Source organism: Gopherus evgoodei, chromosome 1 (assembly GCF_007399415.2).
Source record: "Gopherus evgoodei ecotype Sinaloan lineage chromosome 1, rGopEvg1_v1.p, whole genome shotgun sequence".
NCBI classification, from domain to species: Eukaryota; Metazoa; Chordata; order Testudines; family Testudinidae; genus Gopherus; species Gopherus evgoodei.
Window position 1 is genome coordinate 363,023,027 of NC_044322.1, and position 18,560 is coordinate 363,041,586.

At 46.9% G+C, this 18,560-nt stretch overlaps 1 protein-coding gene across 2 annotated transcripts in view; it reads left to right on the plus strand.

The window, feature by feature from the left end:
- The window catches only part of UBE2H (ubiquitin conjugating enzyme E2 H), an 80,657-nt gene that overhangs the window by 35,847 nt on the left and 26,250 nt on the right, over positions 1-18,560 (plus strand). For both annotated transcript variants that reach the window (XM_030580448.1, XM_030580523.1), the window contains exon 3: positions 492-566. In XM_030580448.1, coding sequence (XP_030436308.1) covers positions 492-566 — 75 coding nt within the window. The remainder of the gene's footprint in view (positions 1-491; positions 567-18,560) is intronic.

Consider the following 18,560-nt stretch of genomic DNA (forward strand, 5'->3'; position numbering starts at 1 on the left):
GCTTAAATTTCAAAGGTCCTGAGCGGCACCACTCCTGGGGCTCAGCACTTGGGAAAATCTGGCCTGTCAGTTGAATTTTATAAAGTGCTTGTTTACAAGATTGAAGGCAAAAATAGATTTTTCCAAAAGAATTAGCTCTCTTGCTGGATCTCTGTGTTTTAAATTAGTGTGTCTCTCAGGGTAAATAGATTATTCTAACTTTTTTTTTGTGGTCTCTGAATAAGACTCTTGGGCCTTTGTGCTGAAAACTGATGTTGTATCAGTTAAAATCAGAGCCTCAATAGAGACCAGTGCCCTTCACATCTTGGGGGAATGGCCATTACTATAGGTCTTTCTATCTGTGCTGTCTGTCAAAGGAAGGAGGTTTGACATGAGGGCTTATTCTAAATGGTAATTATTTTTCCAGGTCTTTTTTACTTAATGCCATTGTGCTTTTGTTCTAGGCAGTGTTCTGCAGTATGTCTAACACTTGTATTTTTCTTTGATTGCAGCACCATATGAAGGTGGAGTGTGGAAAGTTAGAGTGGACCTTCCTGATAAATACCCTTTCAAATCCCCATCTATAGGTAACCAATCATCACTTCCAATCTAAATCTATCTTGTTGCTCATGTAGTAGAGATGCTAACTACTATTTTATAGCATTTTTCACAAATTAAGATATACCAACAATTACAGTAATTACTTTTTCACTGATTTTTTTTATGTAGCGACTTTACTGAAGTCAGAGGCCTTCTGCAGGTTTCTGATAACCTTAACATTAAAGCATAATATTAACATTTAAGGTATAGAAGGATGGTCTTGTACTTAAATTACTAGACTGGGATTTAGGAAGTCTGGATTCAGTTCCTGACTGAGCTACAGACTTTCCTGTGACATTGGGCATGTTACCGTCTCAGTTCCCCATCTGTAAAAATGGCGATACTTTCCTATCTCAAAGGATTGTAAAGATAAATTCATTAATGTTTGAGAAGCGCGGGTGCTTACAGTGACTGCAGTGGGCTGCACTCACAGGTATCTGGATAGCATTATTCATTAACATGCCATACGGTCTGTGTGCTCTTTATGCTGTAATGTGCCTTCATGCTGTAATGTGCCTTCTTGGACTGACCTCGGATTCAGAAGTAGGCTGTCAGTGACCACCTTTCCAGCAGTATGATTTGGAGGCCTGAAATGCAGAAGCTGAAACTCGGTTTTATTAATCACCTTGGTTTTACTAATAACAATGTTCTTCGAGTGCTTGCTCATATCGATTCCAATTAGGTGTGCGTGCTCCGCGTGCACGCTCATTGGAAGACTTTTACCCTAGCAACACTCGGTGGGTTGGCTGGGCGCCCCCTGGAGTGGCGCTGTTATGGCGCTGGATATATACCCCTGCCAACCCCTTACTGCCCATGAGGGTTGTTGGAACTGTGGAGCGCGGCTTTGCTGATCTCCACGTCCCTAGCTACTCGTAGTTCTTTTCTGTTGTGTCTATAGTTCGAGTTCTTGTAGTTATAGTTAGTATTAGTTAGTTAGTGTATATAGTTGAAGGGGGGATCGGGGTTTAGCCCCTTCCCTCCACCCCGATACGGGCCCTTGCCCAAGGAACTGGGATTCAAACCGTGCTCGGCGTGCCAAAAGCCGATGCCAATAGAAGATCCCCACGATTCCTGCCTCAAGTGCCTAGGGGAATCCCACCTTGCTGATGAGTGCCGCATCTTCAAGTCCTTTAAACCAAGGACGAAGAAGGAGCGGGACTTTCGCCTGAAACAGCTCCTCATGGAGTTGGCACGTAGTCCTGCAGCGTCGGCACCGACTGCCCAACAGACTGCTTCTGTAAGGAGCGCCCTTTCGGCACCGGACCACTCCGCTACCAAGAAGGAGTCCCGGCACCGACATCTGCTCGGCACAGCTCCCTGTCCCCAAGACCTGGGAAGCAAAATAGTGCCTCAACTTCGGCTCCACGGAAGGAGCGCTCTTCCAAGACGGTTCGTCCAGCACCGTAATCTGCCACGGCACCGTCGACTGTGACACCACCGATCGCGTCTCCGCCAAGCTCGGCACTGTCGATTCCGGTCTCTCAAAGGCCGTTGAGTCCAGTGCCCAACGGCTCCCCGGCTCATGCTGTGGTAGAGCTTGCCCTCCCTTCTACGCCGGAGACCTTCTCCACGGCAAGGGAGCTCATCGCAATGACAGTGTCAACATGGCCTTAACCCCTGGCACTGCCGGTGCGGGTCATACAATCCATCGGCAAGCCAGCCATCGTAAGGCCTCCTTCCGTTGGTCCACCAGAGAGACGTCGCTCAAGATCCCGCTCTCCATCGCAGTTCCTGTCGCACTCGCGGCACCGTTCGACATCTCATTCACCGGACAAATACTCCTGGTACCGATCCGGCTCACGGCACCGATCTAGGCACCGTGTATCCCACAGTCGCTCCAGACGAAGGGACTCGAGATCTCGGTCAACCTCCCGGCACCGATACGGTAGAAGGTCCCGGTCTCGCTCGTGGTGCTGTTATAGCTCCCGGTACCGCCCCGGGCCCGAGCGTCGAACAGTGGCTCCCTCCCAGGGCCTATCGGCACCGCCATGGCCTTCCAGACACACATCGGTGTCATCGCAGGTTGGTAGCGCATCCTGTCATCAGGAGCATGACTCTGACATCCCCAGCCATATATTCTCAGAGAGACAGAGCCACGAGCAAGGGCCTCATCACTGGTCCTTCTGGACACCGTGGGCATACCACCAAAGCCAAGGTGCACCATCAGTGGCTCAACAGTCGGCCCCATCAGAACACTGGGTACCAGAGGCGACAGTAAGCCTCCCGCCCTACAGGCACGGATGAGGCACCAATACCATCTGCAGTCACCGAGGTTCCATTGGATGCAGATGATGCCCATCAAGTACAGGAGCCACCACAGGACCCTTTGGTCCCGGGCCACTCCTCCTCCTCACCTCATGAGGCAGTGGCGGGGACATGCTCCTCAGGCCCTCCACCAATTGACCTCAGGGCCCATCAGGACCTTTTTCGGTGAGTGGCTCAGAATATGAACTTGCAGGTGGAGGAGGTCGCTGAAATAGAAGACCTGGTCGTGGACATCCTATTGGCTGATGCACCTACTAGAGTTGCTCTTCCGTTCATCCGCACTATACAGGCTAATATGGACACCATTTGGCAATCCCCAGCTTCAATTCTACCTACAGCAAGGGGAGTAGAGAGGAAATATATGGTCCCCTCAAAGGGGTATGAATGTCTCTACACTCACCCACCTCCTTGCTCTCTAGTTATCCAATCGGTGAATGAATGGAAGTGTCACGGCCAGCCAGCCCCAGCTCCTAAGTCAAAGGAGGCTAGGCGTATGGACCTACTAGGCCGCAAAATATACTCGTCTGGGGGCCTCCACCTTAGGATGGCGAACCAACAAGCCCTTCTAAGTAGGTATAACTTTAACACTTGGGTGTCCTTGGAGAAGTTTACGGAGCTTCTTCCCCAGGAGTCCCGTCAAGAATTCACTGCCCTACTTGAGGAGGGTAAAAAGGTAGCGAGAACCTCCCTCCAGGCCTCTCTGGATGCAGCGGACTCTGTAGCCAGAACTCTGGTGTCAGGAGTGACGACGAGGCGTATCTCCTGGCTCCAGGTATTAGGCCTTCCCCCTGAATTGCAACAAACTATTCAGGATTTACCCTTTGAAAGCCAGGGTTACAAAGTCTGAAGAACAATCGCTTTATAATGCACTCGCTGGGTATGCACATGCCAGTGACCCAATGCAGGACCTTCAGGCCCCGGCGACACCGTCCTTATGCCCAGACTAGGCCGCGTCAGGACGTTACTAGAAGGCGTGGCAGGGGGAATCGTCGGAGGCAGTCTGGCCCTCAAGGAGCTCAAAATCAGGCGCCCCCTAAACCACCAGCGGGGCATAAGCAAAACTTTTGATGGGACGCCCAAGGACGGCCCATCAATTACCCAGGGAATCCTTCTCCTTCCTTTTTCAACTGCCTCTCCCGATTCCTCCCTGCCTGGTCCCAGCTAACTTCAGATTGTTGGGTCCTGCGCATGATGGAAGAGGGATACCACTTCCAGTTTGCTTCAGTCCCACCTTCCCACCCTCCCTACCCGTCCCTCTTCAGGGACCTCTCACAAGCAATTCCTCTTACAAGAGGTCCAGTCGCTCCTCACCATGGGAGCCATAGAGGAGGTGCCAAAGGACATGAGAAGCAAGGGGTTTTATTCCCGCTACTTCTTAATCCCCAAGGCAAAGGGAGGTCTACGACCGATCCTAGACCTGCGAGAACTCAACAAATTCATGATAAAGCTGAAGTTCCGCATGGTATCCCTGGGGACCATTATCCCATCCCTGGATCCAGGAGACTGGTATGCCACCCTCAGTATGAAGGACACGTATTTCCACATCGCAATTTATCCACCACACAGACGGTACCTCTGTTTTGTGGTCAACCACCAACACTTTAAGTTTACTGTACTTCCGTTTGGCCTTTCTGCAGCTCTGCGTGTCTTCACAAAGTGCATGGCTGTAGTCGCTGCCTCCTTCCGACATTGTCGAGTACACATTTACCCATATCTCAACGATTGGCTCATTCGAGGGACTTCCCAGTGCCAAGTATCACAGCACCTGCACATCGTCAGACCTCTTCAGGAGCCTAGGTCTCATGATCAACACGGAAAAGTCTATTCTCACACCCACGCAGAGAATAGACTTCATTGGAGCGGTTCTGGACTCCAATCTGGCCAGAGCCTGCCTCCTGCAGTCGCGTTTTCAGACAATGGCTTCATTAATCCGAAGTCTTCAAACCTTCCCAACAGTGTCTGTGCGCACCTGCCTCAGCCTAGTAGGTCACATGGCCTCCTGCACCTTCGTGACCAAGCACGCCAGGCTACGCCTCCATCCCTTCCAAGCCTGGCTTGCTTCAATATACCAACCAAGCAGACACAGCCTGGACTCGATGCTCACTATCCCCAGGAAGGTTCTTGGCTCCCTAACCTGGTGGCTAGACTCCACTCTAGTTTGTGCAGGGATGCCATTCCACCCACCTCAACCCTCGATGGCCCTAACCACGGACGCGTCATCTCTGGGTTGGGGTGCCCACCTCGGGGGACTCCGCACTCAAGGCCTCTGGTTGCCTCAAGAACTGGCCTTACACATCAATGTGCGGGAGCTGAGAGCAGTTCGCCTAGCATGTCAGGTGTTTCGAGACTATCTCCAAGGCCGTTGTATGTCAGTGTTCACGGACAACACAACGGCCATGTTTTACATAAACAAGCAGGGTGGAGCACGCTCTTCCCTCCTTTGCCAAGAAGCCGTCCACTTTTGGAACTTTTGCATAGCCCACTCGATCGAATTGGTAGCGTCTTTTCTCCCTGGAGTCCTGAACACCCTGGCAGATCACCTCAGCAGATCCTTCCTGTCTCACTAGTGGTCAATTCGCCCGGACGTCATCCATTCTGTTTTCCGGAAGTGGGGATTTCCCCACATAGACCTCTTTGCCTCCCGAGAGAACAGGAAATGCCACGTGTTCTGCTCCTTCCAGGGATGCTCCCCAGGCTCCCTCTCAGACGCATTCCTGATCCCGTGGAAGAGGCACCTACTTTATGCCTTCCCACCGTTTCCACTCGTCCACAGAGTCCTACTCAAGCTCCGCAGGGACAGCGCCCACCTGATCCTGATTGCTCCAGCGTGGCCGAGGCAGCACTGGTACACCACGTTGTTCGACCTCTCAGTGGCAGACCCGATTCCCCTGCCACTCTGGCCGGACCTCATAACACAGGACTTCGGCAGGCTTCACCATCCGGACCGGCAGTCCCTTCATCTCACAGCATGGTTGCTGCGTGGTTGAGCCAGTCTGAATTGCGTTGCTCTGCCTCGGTCCAACAGGTGCTCTTGAGCAGTAGGAAGCCTTCCACTAGGATGACATATCTCGCCAAGTGGAAGCGTTTCTCCTGTTGGTGCGCTCATCGTAACTTAGTCCTCAGACAAGTGTCCCTTCCCATTGTCCTGGATTACCTCTGGTCTCTAAAAGAGCAGGGCCTAGTGGTCTCTTCCATAGGAGTGCATCTGGCAGCCATTTCCACCTTCCATCCAGGGGAAAATGACCAATCAATCTTCTCTCACCCTATAGTTTCAAGGTTCCTCAAAGGATTGGAATGTTTGTATCCTCAAGTTAGACGCCTGACCCCTACCTAGGATCTAAACCTGGTGCTAGCCAAGCTTATGGGTGCTCCTTTCGAACCACTGGCTACCTGCTCGCTGCTGTACCTTTCCTAGAAGACAACCTTCCTCGTCTCTATTACTTCGGCGAGACGAGTATCTGAGCTTCGAGCTTTGACAGTGGACCCCCTGTACACGGTATTCCATAAGGACAAGGTACAGCTGCAACCACATCCCTCTTTCCTCCCTAAGGTGGTGTCCGCCTTTCATGTCAACCAAGACATCTTCCTCCCAGTCTTCTTCCCGAAGCTGCACCCATCGCATCAGGGACAACTACACACCCTGGACGTCCGCAGGGCTCTCGCCTTTTATATCAAGAATGCCAAACCCTTCCGAAGGTCACCTCAGCTCTTTGTAGCTGTCGCAGACCGGATGAAAGGCCTACCAGTCTCTTCCCAACGGATTTCATCTTGGATAACATCGTGCATCAGCACATGCTACGAATTGGCCCACGTTCCGGCTAGCCACCTCACTGCCCATTCTTCTCGGGCACAAGCTTCATCTGCTGCCTTCCTGACCCATGTCCCCATCCAGGAAATATGTCGGGCAGCTACCTGGTCATCGATTCACACCTTTGCCGCACATTACGCATTGGTTCAACAGTCCAGAGATGATGCAGCATTTGGCTCAGCAGTTTTGCATTCTGCAACATCTCGCTCCAACCCCACCGCCTAGGTAAGGCTCGGGAATCATCTAACTGGACTCGATATGAGCAAGCACTCGAAGAAGAAAAGACGGTTACTCGCCTTTGTAACTGTTGTTCTTCGAGATGTGTTGCTCATATCCATTCCAAACCCGCCCTCCTTCCCCTCTGTCGGAGTAGCTGGCAAGAAGGAACTGAAGGGCTGTTGGGTTGGCAGGGGTATATATCTAGTGCCATAACGGCGCCACTCCAGGGGGCGCCCAGCCGACCCAGCAAGTGTTGCCAGGATAAAAATCTTCCGACGAATGTGCTTGCAGCGCGCGCACACCTAATTAGAATGGATATGAGCAACACGTCTCGAAGAACAACAGTTACAAAGGTGAGTAATCGTCTTTTCTCGTAGTCTGTGAAACAATGTAGGGCTCTGTTGCTATGGTCAGAATAGCAGCAACGCTATAAAATTGGGTCATGCCCATTTGGCTGAAGTAGTAATTATCCTTGTTCACATTGAACAAATCAATATCTTGGCAAGCCAAAGTTCTTATTTTAGGGCCTGTCCATTGTGTCTTTCAGTCTTGAATAGCGGTGATCTAATTTCAGTGTTTTTAAACTTCTCCAGTTGTTTGAAAATGAATAAAAAATAGCTAGTATGGTTTTGAAAAACGGAATCAAATACAGCTACAGGATTAGGTTTCAACATCGCTTTCTTGGATTATGAAATAGGTGCTGCTAACTCATGGAGTGACATGATAGTTGCCCATTGAAAGGGCAAACTTGTAGTTCAATCCACTGAAGTATTTTGAGGAGTCTTCCAGCTAAAGAACTGAGAACAGCTTGAGGAAAATTGATATGGAAATTTGACTAAGTGGGTTGGAGTAGATGGTTCCCTTCCAATCCCAACATCCTGATGTGAAGACTGAGGGTATTTGCTGATGGGGATTTAATACTCTTATGTGGAGACTGTTTTGTTTGAAATCTTTGCCTCTTGCGTGCAAACTAATCTTTCTGGTCCTTCATATTAGCTATGCCCATTGTCATTATTCCCCATCTTGTATCTTTATTTTACTTTTATATAAAAATTATTGTATGCATGTCTAATCTGAATAACCATATGATCTTATGCTACCACCATTTGGCCTCCCTCTCACTATCGGTTTATCACACGAACAGACCCCAGTTGTCAGCAGGTGAGATTGAACGTGGGATCTCTGAAGCTTAGTGTATGAATCTCTACTGCATGAGCTAAAGTCACATGGCTCCGAGCCAAGACTGTGGCAGATTTATCAATCTCTCAGTGGTTCTCAACCTATTTACCATTGTGGGCCACATATGTAGCTGTGTATTAGATGGGCTGCATCCACACAGTATATATACTACTGTACATCTTCAAAAAAAAAAAGTTTACTATTCGTTCTATGACACAATATGATTCAAATTGATACAATATCTTTCATTTCAACACTGGCAAATGTCTATAAAGAGCTTTTTAAATTAGCAAAAGAAGTCAAAATATTAACTGTTCAAATTCATTTATGTAAGGATGACATGGCATGGTGTGTTTGCCATCCTCGCTGCTTCTGGGCTGAGTGCTTAAAGAGTGCAGCTGCAGAGCCTGCGGGGAGCCCTGGCCAGGACTGGGTGCCCCCCAGCCAGGGAATGCCCCTCATCACCCAACTCCCTTGGGACTGTCCCCTCAGCCTCCAGACTCCCCCCGCCCCTCTCAAACACTGAGCTGGTACACATGCCTTCCCTGCAGAGACAGGGTGCCCTGTCCAAGGAAGAATGGCTCTCCCAGGAACAGCTCCCTCCAGCATCTAGTTCCCCACCCAGGGACTGCTCCCCATCATCTCCCAGTCCCCCCTGTCCTGGACTGCCCCCTGGCACTCAACCCCCCATCCAGGGGTTGTGCCCCAGTATCTAGTCCTCCATCCAGGGACTGCCTCCAGTCCCCCCACCTAGTCTGTCCCCCATGCACCACCCTCCCCATGCCCACTGGTCTCATACTCAATTGCAGGTAGCTCAGTCACCCTGCCTGCCACTGCAATTCTAGTGCTGGGGAGCCTGCTTGAGCCAGGGTCCCTCGACCTGCAGGATCTGGGGGGGATGCTGAGCATCCTAACTTCCTGGTGATGTTGCTGGGCCCAGTCCTGCCAGGAGGGGGCTGAGGCTGAGCCTGATCCTGTGCTCCCCCATTTTTGCAACCAGCTCCGTGCCTAGCTTTGTGCCCAGGGCAGGTACCCCTCCCACCGTGTCCTAGTTATGGCCCTGAGGATGTCACATGGGCCGCAGGTGTGTGCTGATTGGGCTGCAGGTTGAGAACCACTGCTCTATATGGTCTAGGTGCCACTGGGGGCGGGATGGTGCCACACCAAGCAGACATAGGTTATTTGTCTATCGTGGAATCGTCATGTCTTTTCAATTGTAAATTCTTCAGGTTGGGGCCTGTCTCTCTGAGAAGTGTAAAACACCCAAAAGGGTGCTATAAAATTATTCTCCCATCAAATCAGACTCCCACCTCCAAAACTCCCCATAAATGTCTGTATCAGTGTGCAGACTGTAAGTATAGTGCATTGCCATGCCAGCAATCTTAGATGGGAGTGAGAGGCTGCCCTTGACAAATTGCACTAAGCACACAACCTCTGCCTATCTTATTTAATTTAACACATTGATAAAAAGTAATTCTACTCTGAAAACTCTCTCTCAATGGATCCTCTCCTTGTGTGTATTGGAGTCATGCTGCTGACTTAGCTGCAGAAATAAATTTTGCTCCCATAAGCCCTGCAGAGCCTACACAGCTAAAAGTAAGCCAGATTCTATTCCTTGTACATCAGTTGTTTGCTAGGTTCTAGTCAATTACATGTAAGATAGTGACATTGCACTGGTGGTTTTGAGGATGTCATTTCTCCTGGAGAATCTTTAGTATTGGTTGTGCTCTGCAAGGTGGAAAACAACCTGGGATCAGAGACTGAAGTAAACTGAATTAGCAAAGATGACAATTAAAGAGAACATCTTTTTTTTGCTTGCATGTTGAGCATGTTTGATTGTAAGTTCATTGTCTTGCTGAGTCTCAGTACCCCATTCTTACCTCACCAGATACCCTCTTGCACTCGTACTCTGCTTTACAAATACCCACTTGTGGCTGTCAAAGCACTTCCTCCCCCATTGAAGTGTCTGCTGCTCTGGGGTCCATCCTTTCCTCTTCTTGAGAGAAGGCTGCTAGCAGCCCAGGTTACCAGCTGGGTGGAATGGCATTGAGTGGAGTCTCCAGGCTGAATACATCAGAGAATTTTAGGGCTGAAAGGGACCTTGATAAGTCAACTAGTCAAGTTCCCTACACTTAGGCAGGACTAAGTATTGTCTAGACCGTCCCTGAGAGGTGTCTAACCTGCTCTGAAAAAATCTCCTATGTTGGAGATTCAACAGCCTCACTACGTAATTGATTAATGCTAATAGCTCTGTTTTGGTTTAGTCTCAGACCTGGCACAGTGAGCTGAATTCCTATCAGCTGCTCAGCACAGGAACTTCTAGGAGGAGGGAGCTTCAGCTAGGAGTGGAATTGGGCAATCACTGCCAGGGGGATAGTACAGAAGACACTAGTATCCAGAGGAGGCAATGAGGCAGCTGCAACAGGGAAGAGGTTTGTATTTTCTTTGGGTTACATTTCTGCCACTTTTTTTTTTACTCCTGCACCTCAGTCTGGCATATAGGCTAGAGCCAAAGCTGAATGAACATTTGGGCCTTCTCTCCAGGGACAGCAAGATTTCACTATAATGTTCTTGTGGAGAGGGGGAGAAAGTACCTCATGCCATTCTCTAGTAACCAATCTAACTGATTCTGGAGTGATGGAAGCTTTGGAGGAGCTGTGTCCAGTCATCCTCAGCTAGAAGCTGTGCCAAGTTTGAAGGAGGCTTGTGAGTAAGAGTCAGAGGAAACAGCAGTAATCTGCGACTGGGTTATGTGCTGTTCGGCCAATGATACTCTTCAGTTCCCATGAGGCAAGAGGTTGAAGACACTGTTTGCCCTACTCCAAGCCTAGGATCGCTAGAATTCGAGGAAATTAATGAATATGGTTTAACTGGCAAGATTCTTCTCTGATTTGGTCTAACTAGTTTACTGATCTGTAGCAAAAGGAGAAAAAGCAAGATCATTTCAGCGTGATGGAGATTCCTGTAAACAGATGACACGACTGCCTATGGCAGGCACAAGAAGTTTAGTCCCTGCACTCACTAGATAGAGCACTAAGGATATGGATTACGCTGCGCCAGCTGCATGCAGAAGTCAGTGTAAATTGTCTGTATACATCAGTGGATCATATAAAATAGAACCAGTTCCCTTTTCTCCTTAATAAATTATATCTTGTATGTTGAAACTTTAAAACAAATGCTGTTTTCGCAGCTTTCCCTGTTTCTCTCTAGCGTTCTGGAAGAACTTGGGTATATTCCATTCAAGTTTTTAGAAACCATTAATGTGAACTGGAATGTAACACTTTTTTCCAACAAAGTAGCATAGTGGCTTGGGGAAGTGTATTGCTTATTCAAGGTGCCCTTGATGAAGTGTTTAGTCCTTCCTGTGCTTAAAGTGGAGTCCACTTTTAGAAGCCAACTTTTATTCCAACATGGCACAGAGTAAGGTGCACAAGAATTTGACTCACCACGCTACTGAGAGCTTCAATGTATTCTCCTTAGAGAAGTGTAACTAAAATAACTTTGTTCAGTTTGTTAAACGGGTTGGGCCGGGTTAGTACCCAGGTGAACCTCAGTGGAAAATCCAGATGCTTCAAGAAGTGGCATAGATAATTCATATGTTGCTCTTCTTGATTTTAATATTAAACGACTGCTCCAGGCAAGTGGTAGTGACTCTGTGCTGCTGGAGAATCTCTTTCAGAATAGATTTAAAACTGAAATCCTGCCTGCTTGTCTTTGAAGATCATATGGCACTTCTTTCAGGAGAAGTATTAGCGCTGGTGTGGTGGCTGCTTTCCAGTTTTGGTCATTGTTTGCCTTATATAATTGAATGTGTGTAAGGAATTACTTCCTTTCCTACTCAGCTTTGTAATGTTTTGCTGTATTAAATAATTCCTCACCACAGAGGTGGCACTCTCCCAAGTGCTTCCCATTTATAGCTTATAAAGCATCCTGGGCTCTTCCTGCATGAAAGGAGCAATAGAAATGGAAGTTGTCATCACTAATGCATTTGCAGCTTTCATTACCTTGGCCTGTGGGTACCTGCCACCTACTTCTGACTATGCATTTTCATGTTATCTTTGTGCCTCTCATATAACTCACTGAAGCTACCAGGCTCAAAATAGTCTTGATGCAAGATCTGATTTTTCTTTCAAAGCAAGTGCATTTTTATAGAAACTGGCATTTCCTTTTAGAATGCATGCATATAAGCCCAACATCCTTATGTCCGGCTGCGACTCTGATCTTGAGGCTTCAAGTGTGGAAAAACCGAGCAAATTTATATGCTGCCACTAAAATCCTGGCCCTTAAGAGTTAAATTGAATCCACCCAATTCAGACAACTCTAAAACTTGTAATATATAAGTAGTTGATTTTGCCAGAAATTTGTATAGTTGGCTTTTGACATTGGTTTAAGCTGCTTTTAATGGTGCCTTCAGCAGTTAGTTTCATTATTCCACCCCCTGCACATTTATTTAAAAAAAAAAAAAAAAAAAAAAGCTCTGTTAGACTTAGAAGTTCCTTCTTTCTCCGCTGGGTGACCTGTTTTGAGCTGTTTACTATTTCAAATACCCTGTTGGCCTTTCATTTTTCCTTTAGGATTTGTTATCTTCAGGAGAACATGCTTTTTAGCTTCTTCCTGTTTTTTTAAAAGGAAAATTGAGAAATGTTTTTAAATATACTGTTTCAAGATCCCGAATCATGAGAATACTTGGTGTAAATGTAAAAATATAATTATCTCTTCATAAACTTCCAAAGGCTGAGATTAGGATTTAATGCAGGCCTGCACAACATGCGGCCCACAGAAGCTCACTGTGCGGCCTGCTTGTGCGGATTCTAAATCCCACGCACACGGCGCTCTGCGGGCAGCCCAAAGCCCTTTGAATCCCAGCTGCGGCTGGCTGGGATTTAAAGGGCTCGGGCTCCCCTCAGCAGCACGAGCTCTGGCCCTTTAAATCCCTGCCCCAGCCCTGCAAAGCTCTGGGTTCCCCCAGCCGCCGGAGCCCCGGGCCATTTAATTTTCCCCTGAGGGCTCCCAGCCACCTCTTCAGCTGGGAGCCCCTGGTTGATTTAAAATCAAGTATCATCTCCCCACCCCCAACCTTCCTTTTTGGCCCACAGCTGTTTTGGTGGGGCAGCGCTGGGGAAGGAGGGCTTGTTTCTGCAGGGCTGGGCGGCGCTGGGACGGGGTGTTTCCGCAGGGCTGGGAGGTGCTGGGATGGGGGGTGGTGTTTCTGCGGGGCCCGGGGGGTTCGGCCCTCAGCTGTTTTCTTTGGAGTAATGTGGCCCTCGCTGCTTTACGAGTTGTGCAGGCCTGATTTAATGGGTCTCTGTCCTGGATGCCACAAACACACAAACCCAAGACAAGTATTTCCTGCCCTACTCAGATGTTAAGTGATGTTGCCAATGTCTTGTAAGAAGAAATGGAAACCTAGGAGCCTGAATTCCTGTTTTGGCATCTAAAAGCTGCTGTGTATTGCTGGAATCACTTTGGTTCCTTATTGCTATTTTTTCTCTGCAGTGTTTTGGCTATAAGTGCTCATAATATTCCAAAAGATCACAGTTATATCTCAAAATAACTTCCATATATTCATATATCAAGTCCTTGTTTCTCCTCCAAGTCTATGGCTTGTCTAATTTAGCCACAGTATCTTGCATTTATATAGCACCTTTCATCCCAAAGTAAACTACCTGCTATATATAGGCATCAGTGCAGCCACTTCTGGTGTGAAACATGGTAGCTACTTGGCAACACTATACAAGATCACCAGGTATCTCCTCGGCTGTACTCAATTTTTATTTTTTACTGCAAGTTCTATTTTTACTTCCAGCTCCTAGCTGGATTGCCTTACAATTTGCTACTTAAAGTTTCATGAGTCACGTATCACCTCTGTTTATTATGAATTGCTCTTGCACGTATATACCAGTTCTTACTCTAACCTATAAGAAACTTGAAAATGCCCATTCCTCCAAATATAGAGGGAAGGATGAAACACCAGAAGGCAGTATGTATCCACTCCTCCATTCTGTTCTGTTGACACATACGGAATACTCAGTACAGCTTCCCTGCCACAGTCAGGGAATGGTGGAAACAGGCTGACAAAATGTAGAAGCTGCTTTCAGCATGACTTGGCACAGATTCACGTCTCTTGTGCCAGTCACTGAAGCCTGTGTGTCATGTGACAGTTTACCTAAGCAATAAGGTGAATTGACTCTTGGAACAATTCCCACTGTGGCAGGTCAGCAGGTTTTGCTAGATTTTCTAGAATCTGCTCTTCAACCTTGATTTTAGTTAAATTGGTGAATAGTGTCTTCCTCGTTAGGAAAGGGATTATCTTATGATTAACCCAAGACTAGGAGGCCTGAGGTCTCAGGTCTGCCACTGTTTTGCTCTGACAAAAGACAAGTCATTTAACCTCTCTGGCTGAGTTTCCCCATCTATTTATACATCAGAGCTTCGAGGTATAATGTTGCAGAAGTATCTAAGATACTGTATTAAAAATGCTACAGACATGAAAAGTACTGTAATAAAAATAGGTGTGGGACAGTTTACATTACTTGTGATGTTTGCAATGTAAACTGTCCCAAGTTGTTTTGTTAGTGATCTGGTGTTATAAAGCACATTTCACACTTAGCTTCAAATGTTTAGAGGTAAACAAACAGCCAAATCCTGTACTAAAATAGGCTCTGTGGTCCAGAGCTGGAGTACCAGATTCCAGGACCTCTGCCATTGTGTAATGAATGCCTCTGTGCTAAGGTGGTGCAGTGCAAACAGCACTATTTGTCTGATAGTACCAGTTAATATGCTGAATAATCTCTTAACCTGAGACTCCTTAAAAAACCTTTATCCGTAACTTTTACTGGCAAGGAGAAGAGGTTACCTAATGCAGAGCTGTGCAAAAGGTAGTAATCCGCCATCCCCTGTGAGATGGGTAGTTATGCCCAGTTTACAGCCAGGGAAACTGACACAGATGAAATGACTTGCCTGTGTCCATAGAGAGAGTCTGTGCTGAGCAGGGATTAGAATTGAGGTCTTGGCTTCTAGCCCTGTGCTTGGTCCCCTCTAGATCACACTACACAGTTTTTGAGAGCTCTTCTGGAAGGTGGCACCTATAAATAACTGGTATTCCTCCCTCCCTCTTTGTGTCTGCATTACATATGACCCTAACCCCTTTATTATTTGTATTCTGATAGCATCCACCACCCTGTTGTGCTAGGTGCTGTACAAACACAGCACAGAAAGATGGTCCCTACCCAGATGTTTGCACTCCTGAGTATCAGACAAGACAACAGAAGGATGCAGACAACAGATGGGGGAATACAAGGAAACAATGATACAGTGTTGGTCAGCATGATAGGCAGCAGTCCCAGCACACCAGAAGCTTAACCACTGTATGGTTTGAGCCCAGTGCATCTCGGTTCAGAGGCAAGAGCACAAGCGCAGAGTTGTGCTATTGTCTGACTGAACCTTTACATCACTCGTAACAGGATGCTAAAATTACAGCTTCCTTGTGGCGGTTTGCATGTTAACTACTGCGCTGAGACAATGGGTCAGGAATGACCAGCTTATACTGAAGCTGGTTACGGTATTTGGCTGTCCATGTGGCAGTTACAGAGGCACGTTACATAAGAGAGATGAGACTCTGCTGCCATAATGGGTCAGGCAGGAACGAGGTTAAAAAGTCCAATTGGCCTTGACTTACGAGATGAATACCCTCATGGGGACTTCGGGGTGAGGTATAAGGTTGAAACCAAAAACAAGGGGATATAAACTGGTTACACTTCTGCTAGGTTCCACTGAAATAGTCTGAACTCCTTAAAGGTGGCATTGCTTTATTCCTGGTGCAGTTCAGTCCCATAAGGTTGTTTCCTTGTCAGGAGGGAAGAGACAACTCTGAAAGTTGAAACTTGCTATGTTCGTGCCCTTTTCTTGTCTTGTTTGTGTCAGCAAAGCTACTCTCTCCCTGCTCTTGTTAAGAGGGCTGTACTATGCATCGCAAAAAAACATCTTCATGGGACCTCTCATGCCCTACCGGCTAACTGGCTGTACTTTGAGCACAGATAAGTGCCATGCATTGCCTCAAAGGGCAGCCCATTAGATTGCAGCCAATTGCTGACATGGAGGGGAAGTAGCAACTGGTGCAAGAATGTCCCAGCTGCTACAGGCTACACTGCAGGTAGTTTGTGCAGTTGCAGTGGTGGAACGGATAGTGAGACAGCTTCCATTTGATGTTCCCATTGATTCTTCCTCCTGAACTTCCATATTTCCAGTACCAAAGCAGTCATTCTGCCTGAAGAGGTGGACAGAAGGCCCTGATGCAGGCAGAACAGTCTGTCTCAAACAATCTGTGGTGTTAAACTCCAAAGGCATGTCTAGACTGGAACGAGGAACCCAGGATACAGTCTCAGAGCCTGGGGTCAATTGACTCTGGCTTGTGGGGCTTACACTGTGGGGCTAAAAATAGCAGTGTAGAGGTTCCCACTTGGGCTGGAGCCTGGACTCTGAGACCTGAAGAGGGGGGTGGTCTTGGAGTCTGGCTCCAGCCTGAGTGGAAATATCTAAACTGCTATTTTTAGCTGCACAGCACGTGCCTAGGTCAGTTGACATGGGTTCTGAGGCTTGGCACCACAGTGTTTCTTTCCAGTGTAGATACACTCTAAAGTTTGAATGACCTAAAGAGCAATTAAAATATGAAATATGCCTTCAATGGAAAGAGCTTTTGGCTCCAGTTCATCAGGTAGGACCAGGACAGTTGCCTTTCGAGATAGCAGCTAGTCATTTTGGTAATCTTGCTCTGCCTCTAAGGAAAAGTATATCTGAGAGAAGGTAGTTTGTGATGGTGGGCAAGCACTGCCAGTACTTTGAACCCTATCTTTGAGCTATTCATAGCCCTATCTTACTTGGCTGACCACTATCTCCAGAAACCATCCTTGATGTTTGCTTAAAGAAGTCTGAAAGAAGAGACCAAGGACAGGGTAGACCTGTTACTCAGTGAGGGCGGAGAAACAATAACAGAAAATGTGGAAATGGCAGAGGTGCTTAATGACTTTGTTTCGGTTTTCATCCAGAAAGTTGGGGGTGATTGGATGTCTAACATAATGAATACCAGGGAAAATAAGGTAGGATCAGAAGATCCTAAAATAGAGAAAGAACAAGTTAAAAATTACTTAGCCAAATTAGATATCTTCAAGTCACCAGAGCCTGATGAAATGCATCCTAGAATACTCAAGGAGCTGACCGAGGAGATATCTGAGCCATTAGCCATTATCTTTGAAAAGTCATGGAAGACGGGAGAGATTCCAGGAGACTGGAAAGAGGCAAATATAGTGCCAATTTACAAAAGGGGAAATAAGGTCAACCCAGTGAATTACAGACCAGTCAGCTTAAGTTCAGTACTCGGAAAGATAAAAGAGCAAATAATTAAGCAATCAATTTGCAAACATCTAGAAGATAATAAGGTGATAAGTAACAGTCAGCATGGATTTGTCAAGAACAAATCATGTCAAACAAACCTGATAGCTTTCTTTGACAGAGTAACAGGCTTTATGGATAGGCGGGAAGCGGTAGACTTGGTATATCTTGACTTTAGTAAAGCTTTTTGATGCTGTCTCACATGACCGTCTCATAAACAAACTAGGGAAATGCAACCTAGATGGAGCTACTATAAGGCGGATGCAAAACTGGTTAGAAAACCATTCCCAGAGAGTAGTTATCAGTAGTTCATAGTCATGCTGGAAGGAAGTAATGAGAGGGGTCCCGCAGGGATCAGTTTTCAGTCCAGTTCGGTTCAATATCTTTATCAATGATTTAGATAATGGCATAGAGAGTACACGTATAAAGTTGGCGAATGATGCCAAGCTGGGAGCGGTTCCAAATGCTTTGGGGAGGATAGGATTAAAATTCAAAATGATTTGGACAAACTGAAGAAATGGTCTGAAATAAATAGGATGGAATTCGGTAAGGACAAATGCAAAGTACTCCATTTAAGAAGGAACAATCAGTTGCACACATATAAAATGGGAAATGACTACCTAGGAAGGAGTATTGCGAAAAGGGATCTGGAGGGTCATAGCAGACCACAGGCTAAATATGAGTCAATAGTGTAACACTGTTGCAAAAAAAGCAAACATTATTCTGGGATGTATTAGCAGGATTGTTGTAAGCAAGACACGAGAAGTAATTCTTCCACTCTATTCTGCACTGATTAGGCCTCAACTGGAATATTGTGTCTAGTTCTGGGCACCACATTTTAGGAAGGATGTGGACAAGAGAATCCAGAGAAGAGCAAAAAAAATGATTAAAGGTCTAGAAAACATGACCTATGAGGGAAGATTGAAAGAATTGGGTTTGTTTAGTCTGGAAAAGAGAAGACAGAGGGGACATGATAGCCGTTTTCAAGTACATGAAAGGTTGTTACAAGGAGGACGGAGAGAGAGTGTTTTTCTTAACCTCTGAGAATAGGACAAGAAGCAATGGGCTTAAATTGCAGCAAGGGAGGTTTAGGCTGGACAGTAGGAAAAACTTCCTAACTGTC